At 46.0% G+C, this 18,287-nt stretch overlaps 1 protein-coding gene across 7 annotated transcripts in view; it reads left to right on the top strand.

The window, feature by feature from the left end:
- Positions 1-18,287, top strand: part of apoba (apolipoprotein Ba) — a 70,837-nt gene that overhangs the window by 38,510 nt on the left and 14,040 nt on the right. For 3 of the 7 annotated variants that reach the window (XR_009791355.1, XM_061794155.1, XM_061794156.1), the window contains exons 19-22: positions 4,243-4,373; positions 4,492-4,702; positions 5,632-5,804; positions 5,889-6,064. Coding sequence is in view for 6 of the 7 variants with exons in the window: in XM_061794155.1 (XP_061650139.1) it covers positions 4,243-4,373; positions 4,492-4,702; positions 5,632-5,804; positions 5,889-6,064 (691 nt within the window). In the remaining variant the exon portion in view is untranslated. Of the gene's footprint in view, positions 1-4,232; positions 4,374-4,491; positions 4,703-4,795; positions 4,884-5,631; positions 5,805-5,888; positions 6,065-16,782; positions 16,902-17,000; positions 17,375-18,287 lie in introns of those variants that run through there. The other 4 variants (XM_061794152.1, XM_061794154.1, XM_061794153.1 and 1 more) reach the window with 4 other exon arrangements.

The following is an 18,287-nucleotide window of genomic DNA, read 5'->3' on the forward strand; positions in this document are numbered from 1 at the left end:
CGATGATGGGGGAAGATGCCGGTCCAACCTGGCAGAACCAAATGTATTGTGACGGACGTTGGAACGTCGGGCAGAGTCCCCTTTCAGAAGGAGCTTCAACTCCTACCTCCGGCAGAACTTTGCCCACGTCGTGGGAGAGTGGTGACATTGAGTACGAGTGGACTATGTTCGTTGAGGTGGCCGACCGGAGCTGTGGCCGTAAGGTGGTTGGTGCCTGTTGTAGCAGCAATCCCCGTACCTGCTTGGTGGACATCAGCGTAAGGGTGAAGAAGGAGTCCTAACGAGCCTTTTTGGCCAGTGGGGCTCCGGAGGCAGCAGATGGGTACTGGCTGGCCAAGCAGAATGCAGCTGTGGTCGTCGCTGAAGAAGTAGTTTGGTGAGGCCATGGAGAACGACTTTCTGATGCCTTCAAGGAAATTTTGGTCCACCATCCGGTGTCTCAGGAGTGGGAAGCAGTGCACCGTGAAGAAGGGGTGCTGCTGACCTCAACTCGGGATGTTGTGAGTAAATTGGCCAAATTCCACCAACATGCCTTCCTATGAGGAAGCAGAGCCTGGGGACTCTGATGCGGGTTCTCCCATCTCTGGGGTTAAAGTCACCAAGGTGGTTAAAATGCTCCTCAGTGGCAGTGCCCCAGGAATGGATGAGATCTGCCTGGACTTCCTAAATGTTCTGGATTTTGAGGGGCTGTCTTGGCTGACAAGTCTCTGCAACTTTGCGTGGGGATCGGGGACATTGCCTCTAGATTCTTAGAGCGTGGAGGTGGCACCCCTTTTTAAGAAGGGGGACTGGAGGGTGTGTTCCAACTCTAGGGGATCACACTCCTCTGCCTACCTAGTAAGGACTATTCAGGGCTTCTAGAGAGGTTGGTCTGTCTGGAAGTCGGACCTCATATACAGGTGGAGCAGTGTGGTTTTTGTCCTGGCTGTGGAACAGTGGACCAGCTCTACACCCTCAGCAGTATCCTCGAGGGTGCATGGGAGTACGCCAACCATTCTACATGTGCTTTGTGGACTTGGAGAAGGCGTTCGACCGTGGGTCTTGTTGGGGGTGCTCTGAGAGTATGGAGTACCGGAAACCTGGGCTGTTCGGTCCCTGTACGACCGGTGTCAGAGTCTGGTTCGCATTGCTGACATTAAGTCACAGTTGTTTTCAGTGAGGGTTGGACTCCGCCAAGGCTGCCCTTTGACACATTACCTTCATGGACAGAATTTCGAGGTGCAGCCGAGGTGTTGAAGGGGGTCCAATTTTGTGGCCTCAGCATTTCTTCTCTGCTTTTTGCAGATGATCTGGTTTTGATGCTTCATCAAACCATGATCTTCAACTCTCACTGAAGCGGTTTTTAGCCGAGTGTGAAGAGGCTGGGATGGGATTTTTTTTTTTATACCGCCTGACTGACTGGGAGCATTTCCGGGGTGTGCATTGTGCAAAACAACAGCAGTTTGGTTAAGGACCCCCGAAAATGTCACCTACGAAGAGACACGCTTATGAAGTACAGTTTAAACTGCAAGCTATCAGTTATGGGGAGGAACATGGGAATCGAGCAGCCGCGAGAGAATTCAAGATCAACGAATCCATGGTTCGCAAGTGGAGGAAGGAGGAAAACGAGCTTCGCTAAGTCAAGACGAACACGGAAACAAGGCAAAGTGGCCCGAGTTGGAAGACCAACTCGAGCAATGGATTAATGAGCAAAGAACACCCGGGAGAAGCGTCTCTACAGTCACCATTCGACTGAGGGCAATAACTCGGGGCTTGCCCTCATTCCGGGAGGCTTGACGAACCGCTGGACATCGGTGTCAACTTGGCGTTCAAAGTGAAGTTGCGAGTGGCGTGGGAGCCATGGATGACAGATGGCGAACACAGCTTTAGTAAGACAGGGAGGCAACGCCGGGGGAGTTAGGCCCCCATATGTGAATGGATTGTGGATGCTTGGGCTAAGGTATCTGCTTTGACTGTTATCAAGCGGTAAAAGGCGAGCTTTCGCGAAAGCAGGCATCATTACTGAAGACTAATGATGATGATTACCATGCCTGCGCCCAATAATACGGTGCGCCTTATGTATGTGTTAAATACAGAAATAGACCCCGTGACTGAGACTGCACCTTTAAATACGGTGCACCGTGTGGTCGTGAAAATACGGTAATTAGCAGCTAAGCAAAAATCCAGTCTGACAGGTATGTCTTATCCCTATTTTGTTTCCTGTTTTGAATGTACAGTATGATTGACATCATTTTGTTTTCACAACAAAAATGTGTTGTTGTTGTGTGTGTTGTAAACTATATTAGGATGTCTGTTTGATTGATGTGATATTTAAAATATGATCTTTTGACGTAAGGTTTTTCGGACCCCTGGAACCCAAGCTGGTGCCATTGGCATTCAACTAAAGGGGATCCTTTTAAATAAATAAATAATAGCTTGGTAAATATTAAATAATGAAGCTTCTTACTTTTCTGTAGGTGTCAATAACTAAGTTTGGCCCTCGGTCAAATTTTATTCTGACAATTCAATTGCATGTCGAAATTACATTTTCATCAGGCAAATCCTGCTTTTCCTTGGGTAAAATAAGTTTTTTCCCCCTCATTTATCCTATTATATCGTGTACAAAAACATAATTTAATGAACAAACAAATTAATTTGCTACAGGCTGTTATTACTGTGTAAGTGCTGAGGGTCTTCACAGTGTTGTGAAACAGATAGTAAACTGGGGATGAGACGGCTGTCTTTAATCATGTCCACACACTGTCTTTTAAGACTTAACGGTTAAGTAATTGCCATTTTAAATAATAAACACTACCCTTGACTCATCGAAAAATGCCCATATGTTTCTTATTAGTTGAGACAACAGTGTGATGTCTAAACAGACCATTTTCAGATTTTTCAATGGAGCCATCTCATTCCTGACCCCACCGAGAACAACCTCATCGTCAGAGTTACATCAAACTTCACATAAAACAAGAATAACGATAGTTCATCACGTCGATCTACCTGTCAATCGTGTCAAAATTCTATGAACGTGTGATTTTGGATGCTGAAATTGAGGAACATTTTGAACTTTATCAGAAATACAAAGAAGAGTGGAAAGAAAAGTATGCGATCATCCAACCTGTGTTTATACTGTAAATGGCAAGCCAACCTCTCTCACCTGCAATGAGGTTGCAGCCGGGACGTGGGCTGTACGGAGTGGACAGGACATTGGCTGCGCGAAGCGGAGGTTCGCCCGATCATTTGCAAAGTTACACTCAGACAGGCGAGGTGTGTTTGAAGTGACTATGATGTGTCCTGCAATTCGCATTAATTAGTCACGACAAATTTTTTAATTGGGTCATTAACGTATACCACTTATGTAAACAGTTACAGCTGGCGCAGCCGGCGTTTTGTAGACATTAATTCTGCATTGAACGCCGCATTTTGGTCATGTGGGTCAGTCACGTGGGCAAGTCAGCCAATCAGTGTATTTCTTGTGACGTCGTCACATATCACATAGGTTACACAGCCAATCAACTGCTTCAATGCTATAACAAGGAAGTGAAGTGAGGGCTGCAGCAGCCCTTTTTTCCCTGCCATTGCGCTGTGGCAGCCCGGCTCATTATCATACCTTGACAAATGTAATCTGGTGGGCCAGATATAATTGGCGGCTGGCCAGTTATGGCCTGCGGGCTGCTAGTTGCTGACCGCTGCTTTACTGCATTATAGAAGAGATGAATACATTAGATTGGACAAAAGGAAGACTGATCACCAGTCAGAAATAGGGCGCACGAAAGTTTTAATACAGTGATGTTCATTTATGGGCCACTTACTTGACACTATTTTAGTTGATAAGCGATTTATTTAATTTTTGGGGAAAATTGTCTTTTGCTTACATGACAATCTCATTGTCAAGCTTGAAAACACAGTCATTAGGAAATAGGTCTTAAAGTGGGTGTTTTTAAAAACAACAGTTATCCTTACCAAAATGTATGTTGTCTCCATTCCCAGGTATGATATCAATGATAATGGCGAACAATATTAGTATAGTGTATTTTTTTTTTCTCCAGTAAAATCACATATTTACAGCCCAACGACTGCGTCACATTACTTTTCAAATTCCAAACCATGCAGATGAAGGGAATTCAAAAGACACTTTTGTCTTTGATAAACTCGTTTGAATGTGAAACTTAAAATAAATGGCAAATAATAGAAAAGTGTTTTATGTTTACCCTAACATGTATTTATACCCTCACTACATTTGTGAGATTCTCTTAGGGCTGCAGTTCTAATCCAACCCACAGAGGAAGTTACGGAGTACACTGCCACCATAAAGCGGGAAACCCTGAAAGAAGGAAAAAACGATCGCTATGAAATTGATTCTCTGAGGTTAACCCTAAAGGCAGAAGGTAGTATTGTAACACAATAACTGTATGCATCTATACATACAACGGTGTGATAGCGTCCAATGGCACAATAAGGTAAAGAAAACAACTAATTCATGTGTTTCATTTCTCCTGTTGATAGGTGATGATTCAACAGAAGCCACTGCATCTCTAAAATACAATTGCAATAAGAACATTCTTACCACCGAAGTTGTCATTCCCAAGTACGATGTGGAACTTGGCATCAGGATGGCTGGAGTTGATAGTGATGCAAATCAAAACAACATGCGAGGCATCACCCTTGAGGTCACCAGCAAGAACATTCCACAACTGACGCTGGTGGGGCGTACGAGGTACAGTCTGTAGATTTATCAATTAAAAGTTTAACCAAATATGAGAAATAGATATAGATCGAGCAAGATTTTTATTTCACAGTATAGTATTTAGTGTCACAGGCATTCACAGGGAGGTGAGAAGGACTCCATTCCAGACTTTGTAACAAGAAGTAAGAAACAAAATGACTGCGACTGACAGGTGATTAATCCAGGGTGGAAACACCCTCTCACCCTTTGACTTTAGGCGATAGGCGTAGTACAGTCTGGACTGGGACTGAATGGGTGGCAGCAATAGGAAAATAAAATATCAGTATTTTGAGGAGAATAGCCCATCAGCAACATATTGAGAAAAAAACAAAAAAGAACTATGAACTAGTTCATTTTTCGAATGGTGAACTTAGTTAAAAAAGTTTAATTATGGACTATGACTCCAATAAATTGTAGGGCACATGTGAAACAAACATTCATACATATGAACAATTTAGAGACTTCTATTAGCCAATCATGCAGGTAGGAAGAAGCTGGGATACCCAGAGAAAATGTGCGCAACGGTGCTGCCATCTCATCAGCAAATAGTTACAATTTCTTTCATATGCAGCTAGACTTGAACATGACCCCTCGGTTCAAATGCCTAAGTCCCTATGGATCTGTTGCTGCTTACCGCAAATTATAATTGAAATTATGAATGAATAAAGTTACAAAAGTATAGTATTAGAAGACAGTATTTAACATTTTAAGTCACGCCTGTGAATATTCTCATTCATCCAAGTCATTTCATTCTTAGGGCATTGAATCGACCACAACGGAACAGTCTAGTTTGCGATCGATTCAATGCCTTGAGAACATAAAAAGTCCTGCCGGCATTAAAATGATACCAATGATGCAGACAAATTCAGTGTAATTCATTTTTTTTTTTTTTTTTTTTACCTTTTTGCACTTTAATATAGAATTGAATTGATGAAAAATGCAATGCTGCAACTCCAGATGGTCATTCCAGCCCTCAAAACAAATGCTTTGTTCACTGCAACCCTGAAGAAGCATGAGGACATCATGATGATCATAGAGACCATGATCAAGCTTCCTGAGACATCCTACCAACAGACAGCTTCCCTTAAATATGGTAACCAATATTCACCTTTCAAAGCATCACAGAGGACACTTGCAAAGCAGCAATTACTGTATTTATGGGTGTGTTTGTATGTAGATAAAGAGAGATTTGAGGTGCAATTGAAATCCGACTTGAATTCAGAGATTTGCCAAATTTTGCCAAACATGGAATATCATCACAGAAGGTTGGAAAAACTCATTGATAATATCCTGGACCAGAAGGTTGCAAAAACGGACATGAAACTGCGCCATATTGTCACCAAAGGAATTGAGGTAACAGACAGCAAGTTACTGTTTCCTGTTCTGTTTGTGCTCTTGTATTTGTGTTTAAAAAAAACAAAAAAACAAAAACAGCACTGAATCTTAGTTGATTCCTGACCAAAAGATGCCATCCAGCTCATCTGTTAGGACCAGGGGCCTCACTTATCAACGTGTACCATGGGTGATTCTAGGATTACAGGTTTAGGGGTGCTGATGAATTTCACTGGTTAGTACATTTTACCACAGTTTCATTCCCACATTTATGAAAGAGAAGCATAACACTTGGAGGGAGAGTCTGTGGCTAAACCATCAAATCTGATGAAGGTTATCTAAATGTTGAGCCACAACAAAATAAGAATTGATTGGATTTATGAAAAAAACATATTGTATTGTAACCCAAATTTCTGGTGAAAGACCACTCATTTTCATCCAGAAGCACCTACACATACACAACAGTATGCATTTTCTTCCCCTGGAGTAAACCAGCTCCCAGTCATGAACGGAACAAGATAGGGCCCAAAAATGCACGACTCCAAAACAAATGGACAGTTTAAAAAAGAGAGGTTTAATATACGGGCAGAGGTCGGTACACAGGCAGGCAATCCAAAAAAGGCAACAGTATCCAAAAACGTGAGGCAAAGAGGCGAGGTCGATAATCGGAACAGGGTCGAGTCTTACTGTGAGTTTTTGATGTGGAAACAAGGAATGCTGGAACGCGACGACAAGGTACAACGAACTGGCGACAAGAAAGAATGAGACACGAGGTTAAATGCAAGGGGTGATTAGGGTGAACGAGGCACATGTGGTGAAAATGCTCTCAGGAGCAGGTGTGCATGAGACAGGGGGAAGACAACAACCGGAACACACACTCATGACAGTACCCCCCCCCCCCCCCCCCCCCTTTAACGGCCAGCCCCAGACGGCCTGGATGCGCAATGTGGAAGTCCCGAATGAGCGAGTCATCCACGATAAACGCAGACGGCCCCCATGAACGTTCCTCAGGCCTGTAGCCCTCCCAGTCCACCATATATTGAAACCACCTCCCCCTCCGACGAGACAACAACAACAACAGCCGCGTCACAGTGAAGACAGGGCCCCCATCCACGAACCGTAGGGGAGGAGGAGGCCTGGAAGGCGGGACCAGAGGGAACTCCCGGGCGGGCTTGAGCAGGCTGACGTGAAAAGCAGGGTGGACCCGCATCGACCTTGGGAGCCCAAGCTTCACGGTGACAGGGTTGATGATCTTTGTGATGGGGAAAAGCCCAACGAACCTGGGAGCGAGCTTCCGGGACTCCACCCGGAGTGGAATATGCTTGGTGGAGAGCCAAACTCGCTGACCCACTTTGTAGTTCGGGGCCGGTGTCCTCCTACGGTCAGCTGCAGTCTTGTAGGACCGTCCCTGACGCAGCAGCATCTGGCGGGCTCGCTTCCAGGTCCTCCTGCAGCGTCTCACCAAGGTCAAAGCCGCTGGAACTGTGGACTCTGGGGCTATGGCAGGAAATAGAGATGGTTGGTAACCATAACAACGTGAAAAGGCGATAGATGCAGAGGGGAGGGAATTGTGAGGGAATTCGACCCAAACCAGTTTCTGAGACCAGGATCCTGTGAAGCGAGACATCGGAGCCCGGTCTCCAGGTCCTGGTTCAGCCTCTCGGTTTGTCCGTTGGTTTCAGGGTGAAACCCAGATGACAGACCAAAATTGCGAAATGAATTGGGGGCCCCTATCAGACACCACATTCTTGGGTAAACCATGAAACTTGAATACCTGGTGTATCATTAACTCTGCAGTGTCTTTAGCTGAGGGGAGTTTCGGGAATGCAATGAAGTGTGCCATTTTAGAGAACCTTTCCACAACTGTGAGAATGGTGGTACTTCCTTTAGAGGCCGGTAATCCTGTCACAAAGTCTACGGAAATGTCTGACCAAGGACGTTGTGGTATTGGCAGGGGTCGCAACTCCCCAGAAGGACGTTTGCAAGAGGACTTGTTAGCAGCACATACCTGGCAAGCATTGACATAATTGGTAACATCGCTTCTAACATTGGGCCACCAAAAGCGCTGTTCGACCACAGATTGAGTCTTGGCAATGCATAGGTGACATACAGTCCGGTTAGTGTGAGCCCAGTGGATGACTCTTCCCCTTAAGGTCGGAACCACATAAAGCCTGTTTTCAGGGCAATTATCAGGGCTAAGAGTGTTCTTCAGAGCCTCCTTTACCGCAGTCTCAATGTCCCAAACAAAAGCAGAAACAAAACATGACTTGGGCAAAATGGTTTCAGGGTTGGACAAAGAATTCACTGCGCAGAAAATGCGCGATAAAGCATCTGGCTTACCATTTTCAGAACCAGGTCGGTAGGATAACGTGAAATTGAATCTAGTGAAGAACAGAGCCCATCTAGCCTGCCTCACGTTTAATCTCTTAGCAGTTTTAAGATATTCCAAGTTCTTGTGATGGGTCCATACTAAAACCGGAGTATGTGCCCCCTCTAGCCAGTGCCTCCACTCCACCAAAGCCACCTTGACAGCCAGCAGTTCACGGTCACCAATGTCATAATTTCTCTCGGCTGGGGTCAGTTTTTTGGAGAGATAAGCACAAGGATGAAATTTACCATCCTTGAGACATTTCTGGGAGAGCACTGCTCCTATTCCGGCATCAGACGTATCAACTTCTACCACAAACTGCTGTTTGAGATCTGGCAAAGTGAGGATGGGAGCGGAGGTAAAGCTCAATTTAAGTTTTTGAAAAGCTGCTTGACAAAGCGGGTTCCATACGAAAGGTCTGTGTGGCGAGGTAAGATCATGCAAAGGCGAGGCTACAGAACTGAAATTACTAATTATCTGTAGAAATTAGCGAACCCTAAGAACCTTTGTACGTCTTTGCGTGACATGGGAGTGGGCCAATTAGTCACGGCATCAACTTTGCAAGGGTCCATTTTGATTTCAGCTGGAGCAAGCACGAACCCCCCAGAAAATAAACGGATGCCTTGTGGAACTCACATGTCTCAGCCTTGACATATAGTTCATTCTGCAGTAACTGGTGCAACACAGAGCGGACATGAATGATGTGAGTCTCCTCACCCGGGGAGAATATCAAAGCATCGTCCAAATATACAAAAACGTACACATTCAACATGTCACGCAAGACATCATTGACAAAGTTCTGGAAAACAGCTGGAGCGTTAGTTAGTCCAAAAGGCATTACCAAATACTCAATAATGTGCCGTTGGTGTGTTGAATGCTGTTTTCCATTCATCCCCCTCCCTTATCCTGAATAGATGATAAGCATTTCTTAAGTCTAGTTCGGTGAAATCTTGGCTCCCTCCAGGAACTCAAAGGCGGTGGAGATGAGAGGAAGAGGGTACCTGTTTTTCACAGTTATGTCATTGAGACCCCGGTAATCGATACAGAGTCGCAGAGTCTTGTCCTTCTTGTCCACAAAGAAAAATCCGGCTCCCGCAGGGGATGAAGATGGGCAAACAATCCCGGCTGCCAGTGATTCATCCACATACTCCTTCATAGCCTTGTGTTCCGGCCCTGAAAGAGAGAATAACCTCCCTCGTGGGGGTGTGGTTCCAGGCAACAAGTCAACAGCACAGTCATATGGTCTGTGGGGTGGAAGGGATTTGGCCTTGGACTTGGAAAAAACGTCTTTAATGTCCTGGTAACAGGTGGGCACTTGAGATAAGTCAGGATCCCCTGATGAGATCTGTGGATTGTCATTTGAAACATAGCCCTGAACATCACATGGAGGCTTGAAACAGTTCTGGGCACAATTGCTGCCCCATAACATAACCTGCCCAGAAGACCAGTCAATGTGGGAGTTATGTAATTTCATCCATGGGTTCCCTAAAATAAGGTCATGATTCATGGCGTCAAAAACATGAAAACTAATGCATTCCGAGTGAGAATCAGGAAATGTCAATGTGAGTGTTTGGGTGCGGTGAGTGATCTTGCCCACGAAACTGCCGTCTGCAGCATAGGTGTTGCGGTGGCGTTTTATTTGAAAGGTTCTAAGGTGCATCCGTCTAACGAGGAGGGAGTTGAGTAGGTTTGCGTCATAACCAGAGTCAATTAATACAGGCGTATAAATTTCTTGATCAGGAGAGCATAGTGTCACTTTAGGAAGAACCCGGGAAGGGTCTTCCTTAATGAAATTCAGACTCACCTCTCCCGTGCCCTTGCTACCGGCACCGGCAACCTTGACATGACAGTTGCTCACGGAATGACCCAACTGCCCGCAGTAGAAGCACTGCCCTTCCCTCAGCCGGCGTTGACGTTCCTCAGGGGAGAGACTGAACCTGCCCAGTTGCATGGGTTCATCCGTGGTGACGCCAACCAGTGGATTGAGACCGGAAACAGGGGATCTGCCTTGGTTTGGCTGGTCACCGAGGCTCGTCCTCCAAGTGCGCGGTGACGCAGCCCTCTGCTGAACTCCATCCAGTTTCCGATCCAAAAGCCTCTTGTCGATTTTCACGGCGAGAGCGATGAGATTGTCCAAGTCGGTTGGCAGGTCTAGCGGGACCAAATGACCCTTGATGGTGGGGGATAGTCCTTGAAAAAATGCATCGAGCAGTGCCCTGTTATTCCACTGACTCTCAGCTGCTAGAATGCGAAACTCAATTGCGTAATCTGAAACCCTGTGCTTGCTTTGGTGTAAGGTGACAAGGGAGCGAGCAGCCTCACGATCTGGTGTGGAGAACTGAAAAATTTGCTTCATCGTCCTTACGAAAAAAGCCCACGAATGACACGTGGCGGAATTGCGGCTCCATTCAGCAGTAGCCCACGCCTCCGCACGACCAGTCAGGTGGGAAATGACGAAAGCGATCTTTGCTCGCTCGTTGGGGAAGGCAGCGCCCTAGAGCTCAAAGTGGAGTTCGCACTGAGTGATGAGAGGCTTAATGTTCCCAGAATCTCCAGAGAACCTCTCCGGTCGAGAGAGCTGTGGGCAGACAGCAGCGGAGGTGGCTGCATGGTGACTGCTTCACATGGAAACGTTGGTACCGTGGCGGTATCGGGTGTTGTGCCAACTGGTTGCTTCTTTTTAATCATTTTCATAAGAACTTCAAACTGTGAGGCCTCCTGTCTCATCATATTGTCCTGATATTCTGATAGTCCCTCTAGATGAAGGTGGAGGGCAGCAAGCTGCTCATCCGGCTTCGAAAGGCGTTGACCCTGTGCTTAAAGGGCTGTGCGCACCGGGTCTGAGTCTGCTGGGTCCATGTTATGGCCAGTTTGTTCTTTCATGAACGGAACAGAGGATAGGACCCAAAAATGCACGACTCCAAAACAAATGGACAGTTTCAAAAAGAGAGGTTTAATATCCGGGCAGAGGTCGGTAGACAGGCAGGCAATCCAAAAAAGGAAACAGTATCCAAAAACGTGAGGCAAAAAGGTGAGGTTGATAATCGGAACAGGGTCTAGTCTTACTGTGAGTCTTTGACGTGGAAACAAGGAATGCTGGAACGCGACGACAAGGTACAACGAACTGGCGACAAGAAAGAATGAGACACGAGGTTAAATGCAAGGGGTCCTGGCCGTGGAGCAGTGGACCAGCTCTACACCCTCGGCAAGGTCCTCGAGGGTGCATGTGTTTTGTGGACTTGGAGAAGGCATTCGACCATGTCCCTCGGGGAGTCCTGTGGGGGGTGCTTAGTGAGTATGGGGTACCAAACCCTTTGATACGGGATGTTCGGTCCCTGTATGACAGGAGTCAGAGTTTGGTGCGCATATCCGGCAGTAAGACTGACTCGTTCCCGGTGAGGGTTGGACTCCGCCAAGGCTGCCCTTTGTCACCGATTCTGTTCATAACTTTTATGGACAGAATTTCAAGGTGCAGCCGAGGCGTAGAGGGGGTCCGGTTTGGCGGCCTCAGGATTGCATCTCTGCTTTTTTCAGATGATGTGGTTCTGTTGGCTTCATCAAGCCGTGATCTCCAACTCTCTCTGCAGCAGTTAGCAGCCGAGTGTGAAGCGGCTGGGATGAGAATCAGCACCATGGTCCTCAGTTGGAAAAGGGTGGTGTGCCCTCTCCAGATCAGGGTTGAGATCCTGCCCCAAGTGGAGGAGTTCAAGTATCTTGGGGAATTGTTCACAAGTGAGGGAAGAATGGAACTGGAGATCGACAAGGTGATTGGTGCAGCGTCTGCAGCAGTGATGCGGACTTTGTATCGGTCCGTTGTGGTAAAGAAGGAGCTAAGCCGAAAGGTGAAGCTCTCAATTTACCGGTCTATCTATGTTCCTACACTCACCTATGGTCACGAGCTGTGGGTCCTAAGGGTGTCCAGGCTCACACTTAGAGATGTGTGAGAAGCTCGGTCATCCAGGAGGATCTCACAGTAGAGCCGCTGTTCCTCCACATTGAGAGGTGCCAGATGAGGTGACTGGGGCATCTGATTCGGATGCCTCCCGGACGCCTCCCTGGTGATGTGTTCCAGGCACATCCCACCAGGAGTAGACCCCGGGGACGACTCAGGACACGCTGGAGAGACTACGTCTTTCAGCTGGCCTGGGAACGCCTCGGGATCCCCCCGGAAGAGCTGGATGAAGTGCCTGGGGCGAGGGAAGTCTGGGCATCCCTGCTAAAGCTACTGCCCCTGCGACCCGACCTCGCATAATAGAAAATGGATGGATGGATGGACTTTGATCTTACTTTTTAAAACTATTTTATAAAATGGAATGCCCAACACGTGTAAACACATTAAATGATGTATGGGTCTTAATGGTCCATATTTCACGAATAAGTTGATGTTATGTATTTTTTTGCTGAGGAAAATGAAACTGGCAGTCATTTCAAATTATATGAATCCATATTGGAGCAATTGGTAAATAACTAATTTCCTTTGGAACGCCTCTTTTTGATCACCAAAATTAACAACCCCCCACCCTCCATGTGTTGGTGTGACGTCACTGCGTAGCCGGTGTACAAAAAAGAATGTACTATGTATGTAGTGGGAGTATTTAGTCATATTTTTTATATTGCAGCTGTTGGACGGAATCCCCTTGCCTCCAAAATGACGACTTTGCTATAGTTTCCAAACACCGGCTTTGTTCAAGTTGGTATATGCCTTATATTTCTGTCATATATTATTGCACTCTCATATGACAGCAGCTCATATGAACAACAGCCATCCATCCATCCATTTTCTGAGCCGCTTATCCTCACGGGGGTCGCGGGAGTGCTGGAGCCTATCCCAGCTATCTTCGGCAGGAACTGGTTGCCAGCCAATCGCAGGACACACATAGACAAACAACCATTCGCACTCACATTCACACCTACGGGCAATTTTGGAGTCTTCAATCAACCTACCACGCATGTTTTTGGGATGTGGGAGGAAACCGGAGTGCCCGGAGAAAACCCACGCAGGCACGGGGAGAACATGCAAACTCCACACAGCCGGGGACGGGGATTGAGCCAGACCTCAGAACTGTGAGGCAGACGCTCTAACCAGTCGTCCACTGTGCCGCCTGAACAACAGCCAGGACCCCAAAATTATGTTCAATATGTTTATATGTGCAGCACAGTGGACGACTGTTTGCAACAATATACGACAGCAATATAAGGTAAGGTATACCAACTTGAACAAAGCAGTGTTTGGAAACTCAAGCAAGCTGCCTTTTTTTCCCCTGAAAAGTTGTCATTTTGGAGGTGAGGGGATAACAGCTACGATATATAAAATATGAGTTAATACTGCCACTTTACGATATAGTACTGCTTTATCTGATTTGAATAGACAGAATACAAGGGTGCGGCAATAATAAGAAATAAGCTCTGGGTATGCAGCGAATTTGTTTTCCACTTCTGCCACTAACCTCACACCAAGACCAAGACAAGAGGGAGAGGGGTGATGGGGCCTGTCGATTTTGGTGATGAAAAAGGGGCGTTCAAAAGGCAATTAGTTATTTGCCAATTGCTCTAAAATGGATCGAAATTATTGGAAGTGACAGCCACTTTCATTTTTTTGAGCAAAAAAAAAAAAAAAACATCATAAGTGAAATGTGAACCATTAAGACCCCATACCTCCTTTAACTCATTCAGTGCTGGTGATGAATTAACTCTTCAAGTAGAATCAATCCATTCTCTACCATTGACGAGTTAACTCGTCACGCACGTTTTTTCACGGGGTTGGGGAGAGCAGAGTCTGGTGCACCTTTACTGTAATTATCAAGCTGGGAATCTTTTTTTTTTTTTTTTTATAACCAAAAACCCCAGCAGAGGGCAGCGATGCGACATTTTATCTGTGACAGCCCTATTGAGCCAACGCACACAGCAGTGTTGGCGGGCCAAAAAAAAGGCTGGAAGTCGGACGAGTTGAAGCATTTTTACACTCAAAGAGATAAAGTATATGTATAGTATTCGCAGAGTATGTATTGTGGTAGTTACCACAATTATGTGTTTCTGTCAGAAATGTGTGTAACTGAGCTCTTTTATAACGAGGACCATGTCAACAGCCAGGAAACAACACGAGAGTCATGACTGACATGATTTCCGATGAGTTTGCGTCACTAACAGCGCGTTAAGTAGCTCAATACATGAAGCAATCATACATGTGGCTTAATGTCCCCAAACTGTCACCAATCATCACCAAAATTTACGTGGACAGCTCTACCCAGGGCAGCATCAGTCTCTGAAAATATTTAAACAATCGGCCCAATATTTTGGATTTCATGGACGGTACGAATGTTCCTTTTTCTCAAATGATCATCCATCCATTTACTGACCCGCTTATCCCCACAAGGGTCGCGGGAGTGTAGGAGCCTATCCCAGCTATCATCAGGCAGGAGGCGGGGTACACTCGAAATGGTTGCCAGCCAGTAGCAGGGCACATAGAAACAAACAACCATTCACGCACACATACACACCTATGGGCAATTTAGAGTCTTCAATCATGCATGATTTGGGATGTGCATGTTTTTGGGATGTGGGAGGAAACCGGTGTGCCCAAAGAAATCCCACGCAGGCACAGGGAGAACATGCAAACTCCACACAGGCTGGGCCAGGGATTGAACCGTAGTCCTCAGAACTGTGAGGCAGACGCTCTAACCAGTCGTTCACCGTGCCGCTCAAATGATCATCTATGAATAAAACGCTTAGCATCCATAAAATAAAAAAATATAGGGCTGACTGTTCTGTTTTGAATTTTGGTGAAGACTGATCGAAGTTTTGGGACATTAAGTGACAAAGCTTTTGGCCAGGAGACCCTCGTCATCCGATGTTATGACAGCCAGCCAAAATCTGCGTCTGTCAGACAATGCTACCTAGACAAATGCCTATTCATCCATAGGAACTCTTTTCAAACATCTTAGCGCCATTTGTAGTGCAATCAATACAAAATTGAGATGATGAAACCCTTTTAAAAGATGCATAAATTAATCTTAAAAACACTACCAAGTGGGATCACGTACACCTGATGTGGAAATGCTTACATCCATAAAATAAAAAATTTCGGGGCGATTTTTCTGATATTTTCAGAGGTGTAAGTGGGCATAAATAGAGATGTACACTAGGCTTGTCATGATAATTACAGTTACGACATGATAATGTCGACTTATCGTTCGCTAAATAAAATGGATATGATAGTTTTTCCGGACTCAATAAATTGTCGTTGTGGTGAGCCGGCCCGCGGACCAAGCAATGAGTTGGACAGCTATGTTATTAGCCGCAAGTGGGCTCATGGCACCCCAGATCACACGAACTCACTCCTGCTTTTGGCATTCGGGCGTCCACATTAAACCCATGAAGGGTTATGCATGACACCAATGCACCCAAAGTAGACAATATAGCATACTTGGTTTCACTCTGCGGAATAAGGTGATTCACCTGCAGGACTGACAACAACGGTTGCCTTGAAGCTACGCCCCTCCCCGCACTTCCCCTTTCCCACAAATTAGATGCAAAAGTGATTATGCAATATTCAAAATTCCTAAAATAGTCAATGTAACTGAAAAATTACAGATAAAACAAAAGACAAGACAATAACAGACAATACATTGAAAATGAACTGTTGATTTGTTTAAAATAAGCATCCACTTAGCTGGCCAGGTGGCCAAGACCCTACCCTGTGGTCGAGGCTTGTGGTTCTGGTCCGGCTTGGCTGATGAGAGCCCGCAGGGGGAAATGCCGGCCCAGCGCTGGAACTGCATGTGGTGTGCGTCGTAGAACGCATAGGGCCACTCCGGTGGCCGACGGCGGGGCATTTGTTCGACTCCGACGAGGACAGTGGACAGTACAGCACTCCTACTTTCCCGGCCCTAATTACCACTCGCCCTATAAGAGGGCCCCAATCGCTGGAACGTCTTAATGCCTACACTTCTCTATCTTCGTCGCGGGTAGCCCCAAATTGATTACAAACGGCATCACTCGAGAGAGAGAGAGTGCACAACTGTCACCTTGCCGTGGCAGCTTTCTTGTTGTCTTTCAGCATGACTTGTTTACTGCAAAACAGCTGCCACCTCTCGTGAATCGACCCGGTGTCTTTCAACCTTGATCCCCAGTCACACAACTCACAGTCTTTGCAAACCTCTTATTAGTTTCCCCCCCCAACTAGCTCACATTGGCTCCATTGGACTCCAGTAGGTGCACATTGATCCACAGGTGAAACTCATATGAGTCGGTCCCATCTTCTGGGGCAACCACCCTCTCAGTCCACTACAATATTAACTACACTTTAATAAACTAATGAAATTCTTGGCAGAATTCCTCTTCAACAAATCTCTCAACTTTGTTTTCTATGCAGGCAGGTAATATTTGGCTGGACAAGTTGACAGTAAGCATTCCTATTCTTAAAATCATGCAAAATAGGAGGCTCTCAGAACTCATCGTGCCCTCTTTACCTGACAGAATATTCCTGCAGTTGTAAGTAACTCTTGGTCTTTTGACTACCTATTAAATCTTTAAAATACATATTTTAGGTGAAAAGTGAAATGATAACTAATGTGGCATTTACTTGAACAGTGACAACTTGTTCCGATACAAGTTCAACAAGGACAAAATGGAATTCTCGCTTCCTCTTCCACTGGGAGGCAAAAAGTTAGAGGAACTGAATTTTCACAACTCCTTGTCAGTTCCTACTTTGGATTTACCAGCAATAAGTTTACAAGTCCCAGCCAAAATCTATAGACTACCATCATTCATTGTACCTCCTGCTGTGGATTTCACTGTGCCCCTTCTTGGTCTGGCGGAGGCATTTATCAAGATCGACAGCAACTTGTACAGTTTGCAAGGCTCCATTTCTGGCGGCAACTACACTGTTGATAGCCCCAGATACACTGTGCAATACAAGGCTATAACCAAGTCACCTTTCGACCTACTGATATACAATCTTGAAGGTAAACCATTTAAAATTCAGTTTGTTGCAGAATAACTACCTTGGATAATGAGCTATCTACCCCAAAACAAGGAATGACTGGATAGACTGTCACGAGTCAGAGTATGTGTCATGCCTGTAGGCTAATCTAAACGGTGGACTATCTGAGGTAGAACATACAGTGGGTACGTTAAGTTTTCAGACCCTTTAAATTTTTCACGCTTTATATTGCAGCGCAGCACGGTGACCGACTGGTTAGAGCGTCAGCCTCACAGTTCTGAGGACCCGGGTTCAATCCTCGGCCCCGCCTGTTTGGAGTTTGCATGTTCTCCCCGTGCCTACGTGGGTTTTCTCCGGGTACTCCGGTTTCCTCCCACATCCCAAAAAACATGCATGAATTGGAGACTCTAAATTGTCCGTAGGCATGACTGTGAGTGCGAATGGTTGTTTGTTCCTATGTGCCCTGCGATTGGCTGGCAACCAGTTCAGGGTGTACTCCGCCTCCTGCCCGATGACAGCTGGGATAGGCTCCAGCACGCCCGCGACCCTAGTGAGGAGAAGCGGCTCAGAAAATGGATGGATGGATATATTGCAGCCATTTGCTAAAATTAGTGAAGTACATTTTTTTTCCTCAATGTACACACGGCACGTTGGAGGACTGGTTAGCACGTCGGAGGACTGGTTAGCACGTCTGCCTCACACTTCTGAGGACTGGGGTTCAAATCCCGGCCCGCCTGTGTGGAGTTTGCATGTTCTCCCCGTGCCTGGGTGGGTTTCCTCCCACATCCCAAAAACATCCCAACCTACCACATCCATGGTAGGTTGATTGAAGACTTTAAATTGCCGGTAGGTGTGAATGTTAGTGTGAATGGTTGTTTGTTTATATGTGCCCTGCGATTGGCTGGCGACCAGTTCGTGGTGTACCCCGCCTCTTG

The sequence above is a fragment of the Phyllopteryx taeniolatus genome, chromosome 13 (genome assembly GCF_024500385.1).
Source record: "Phyllopteryx taeniolatus isolate TA_2022b chromosome 13, UOR_Ptae_1.2, whole genome shotgun sequence".
Classification (NCBI taxonomy): domain Eukaryota; kingdom Metazoa; phylum Chordata; class Actinopteri; order Syngnathiformes; family Syngnathidae; genus Phyllopteryx; species Phyllopteryx taeniolatus.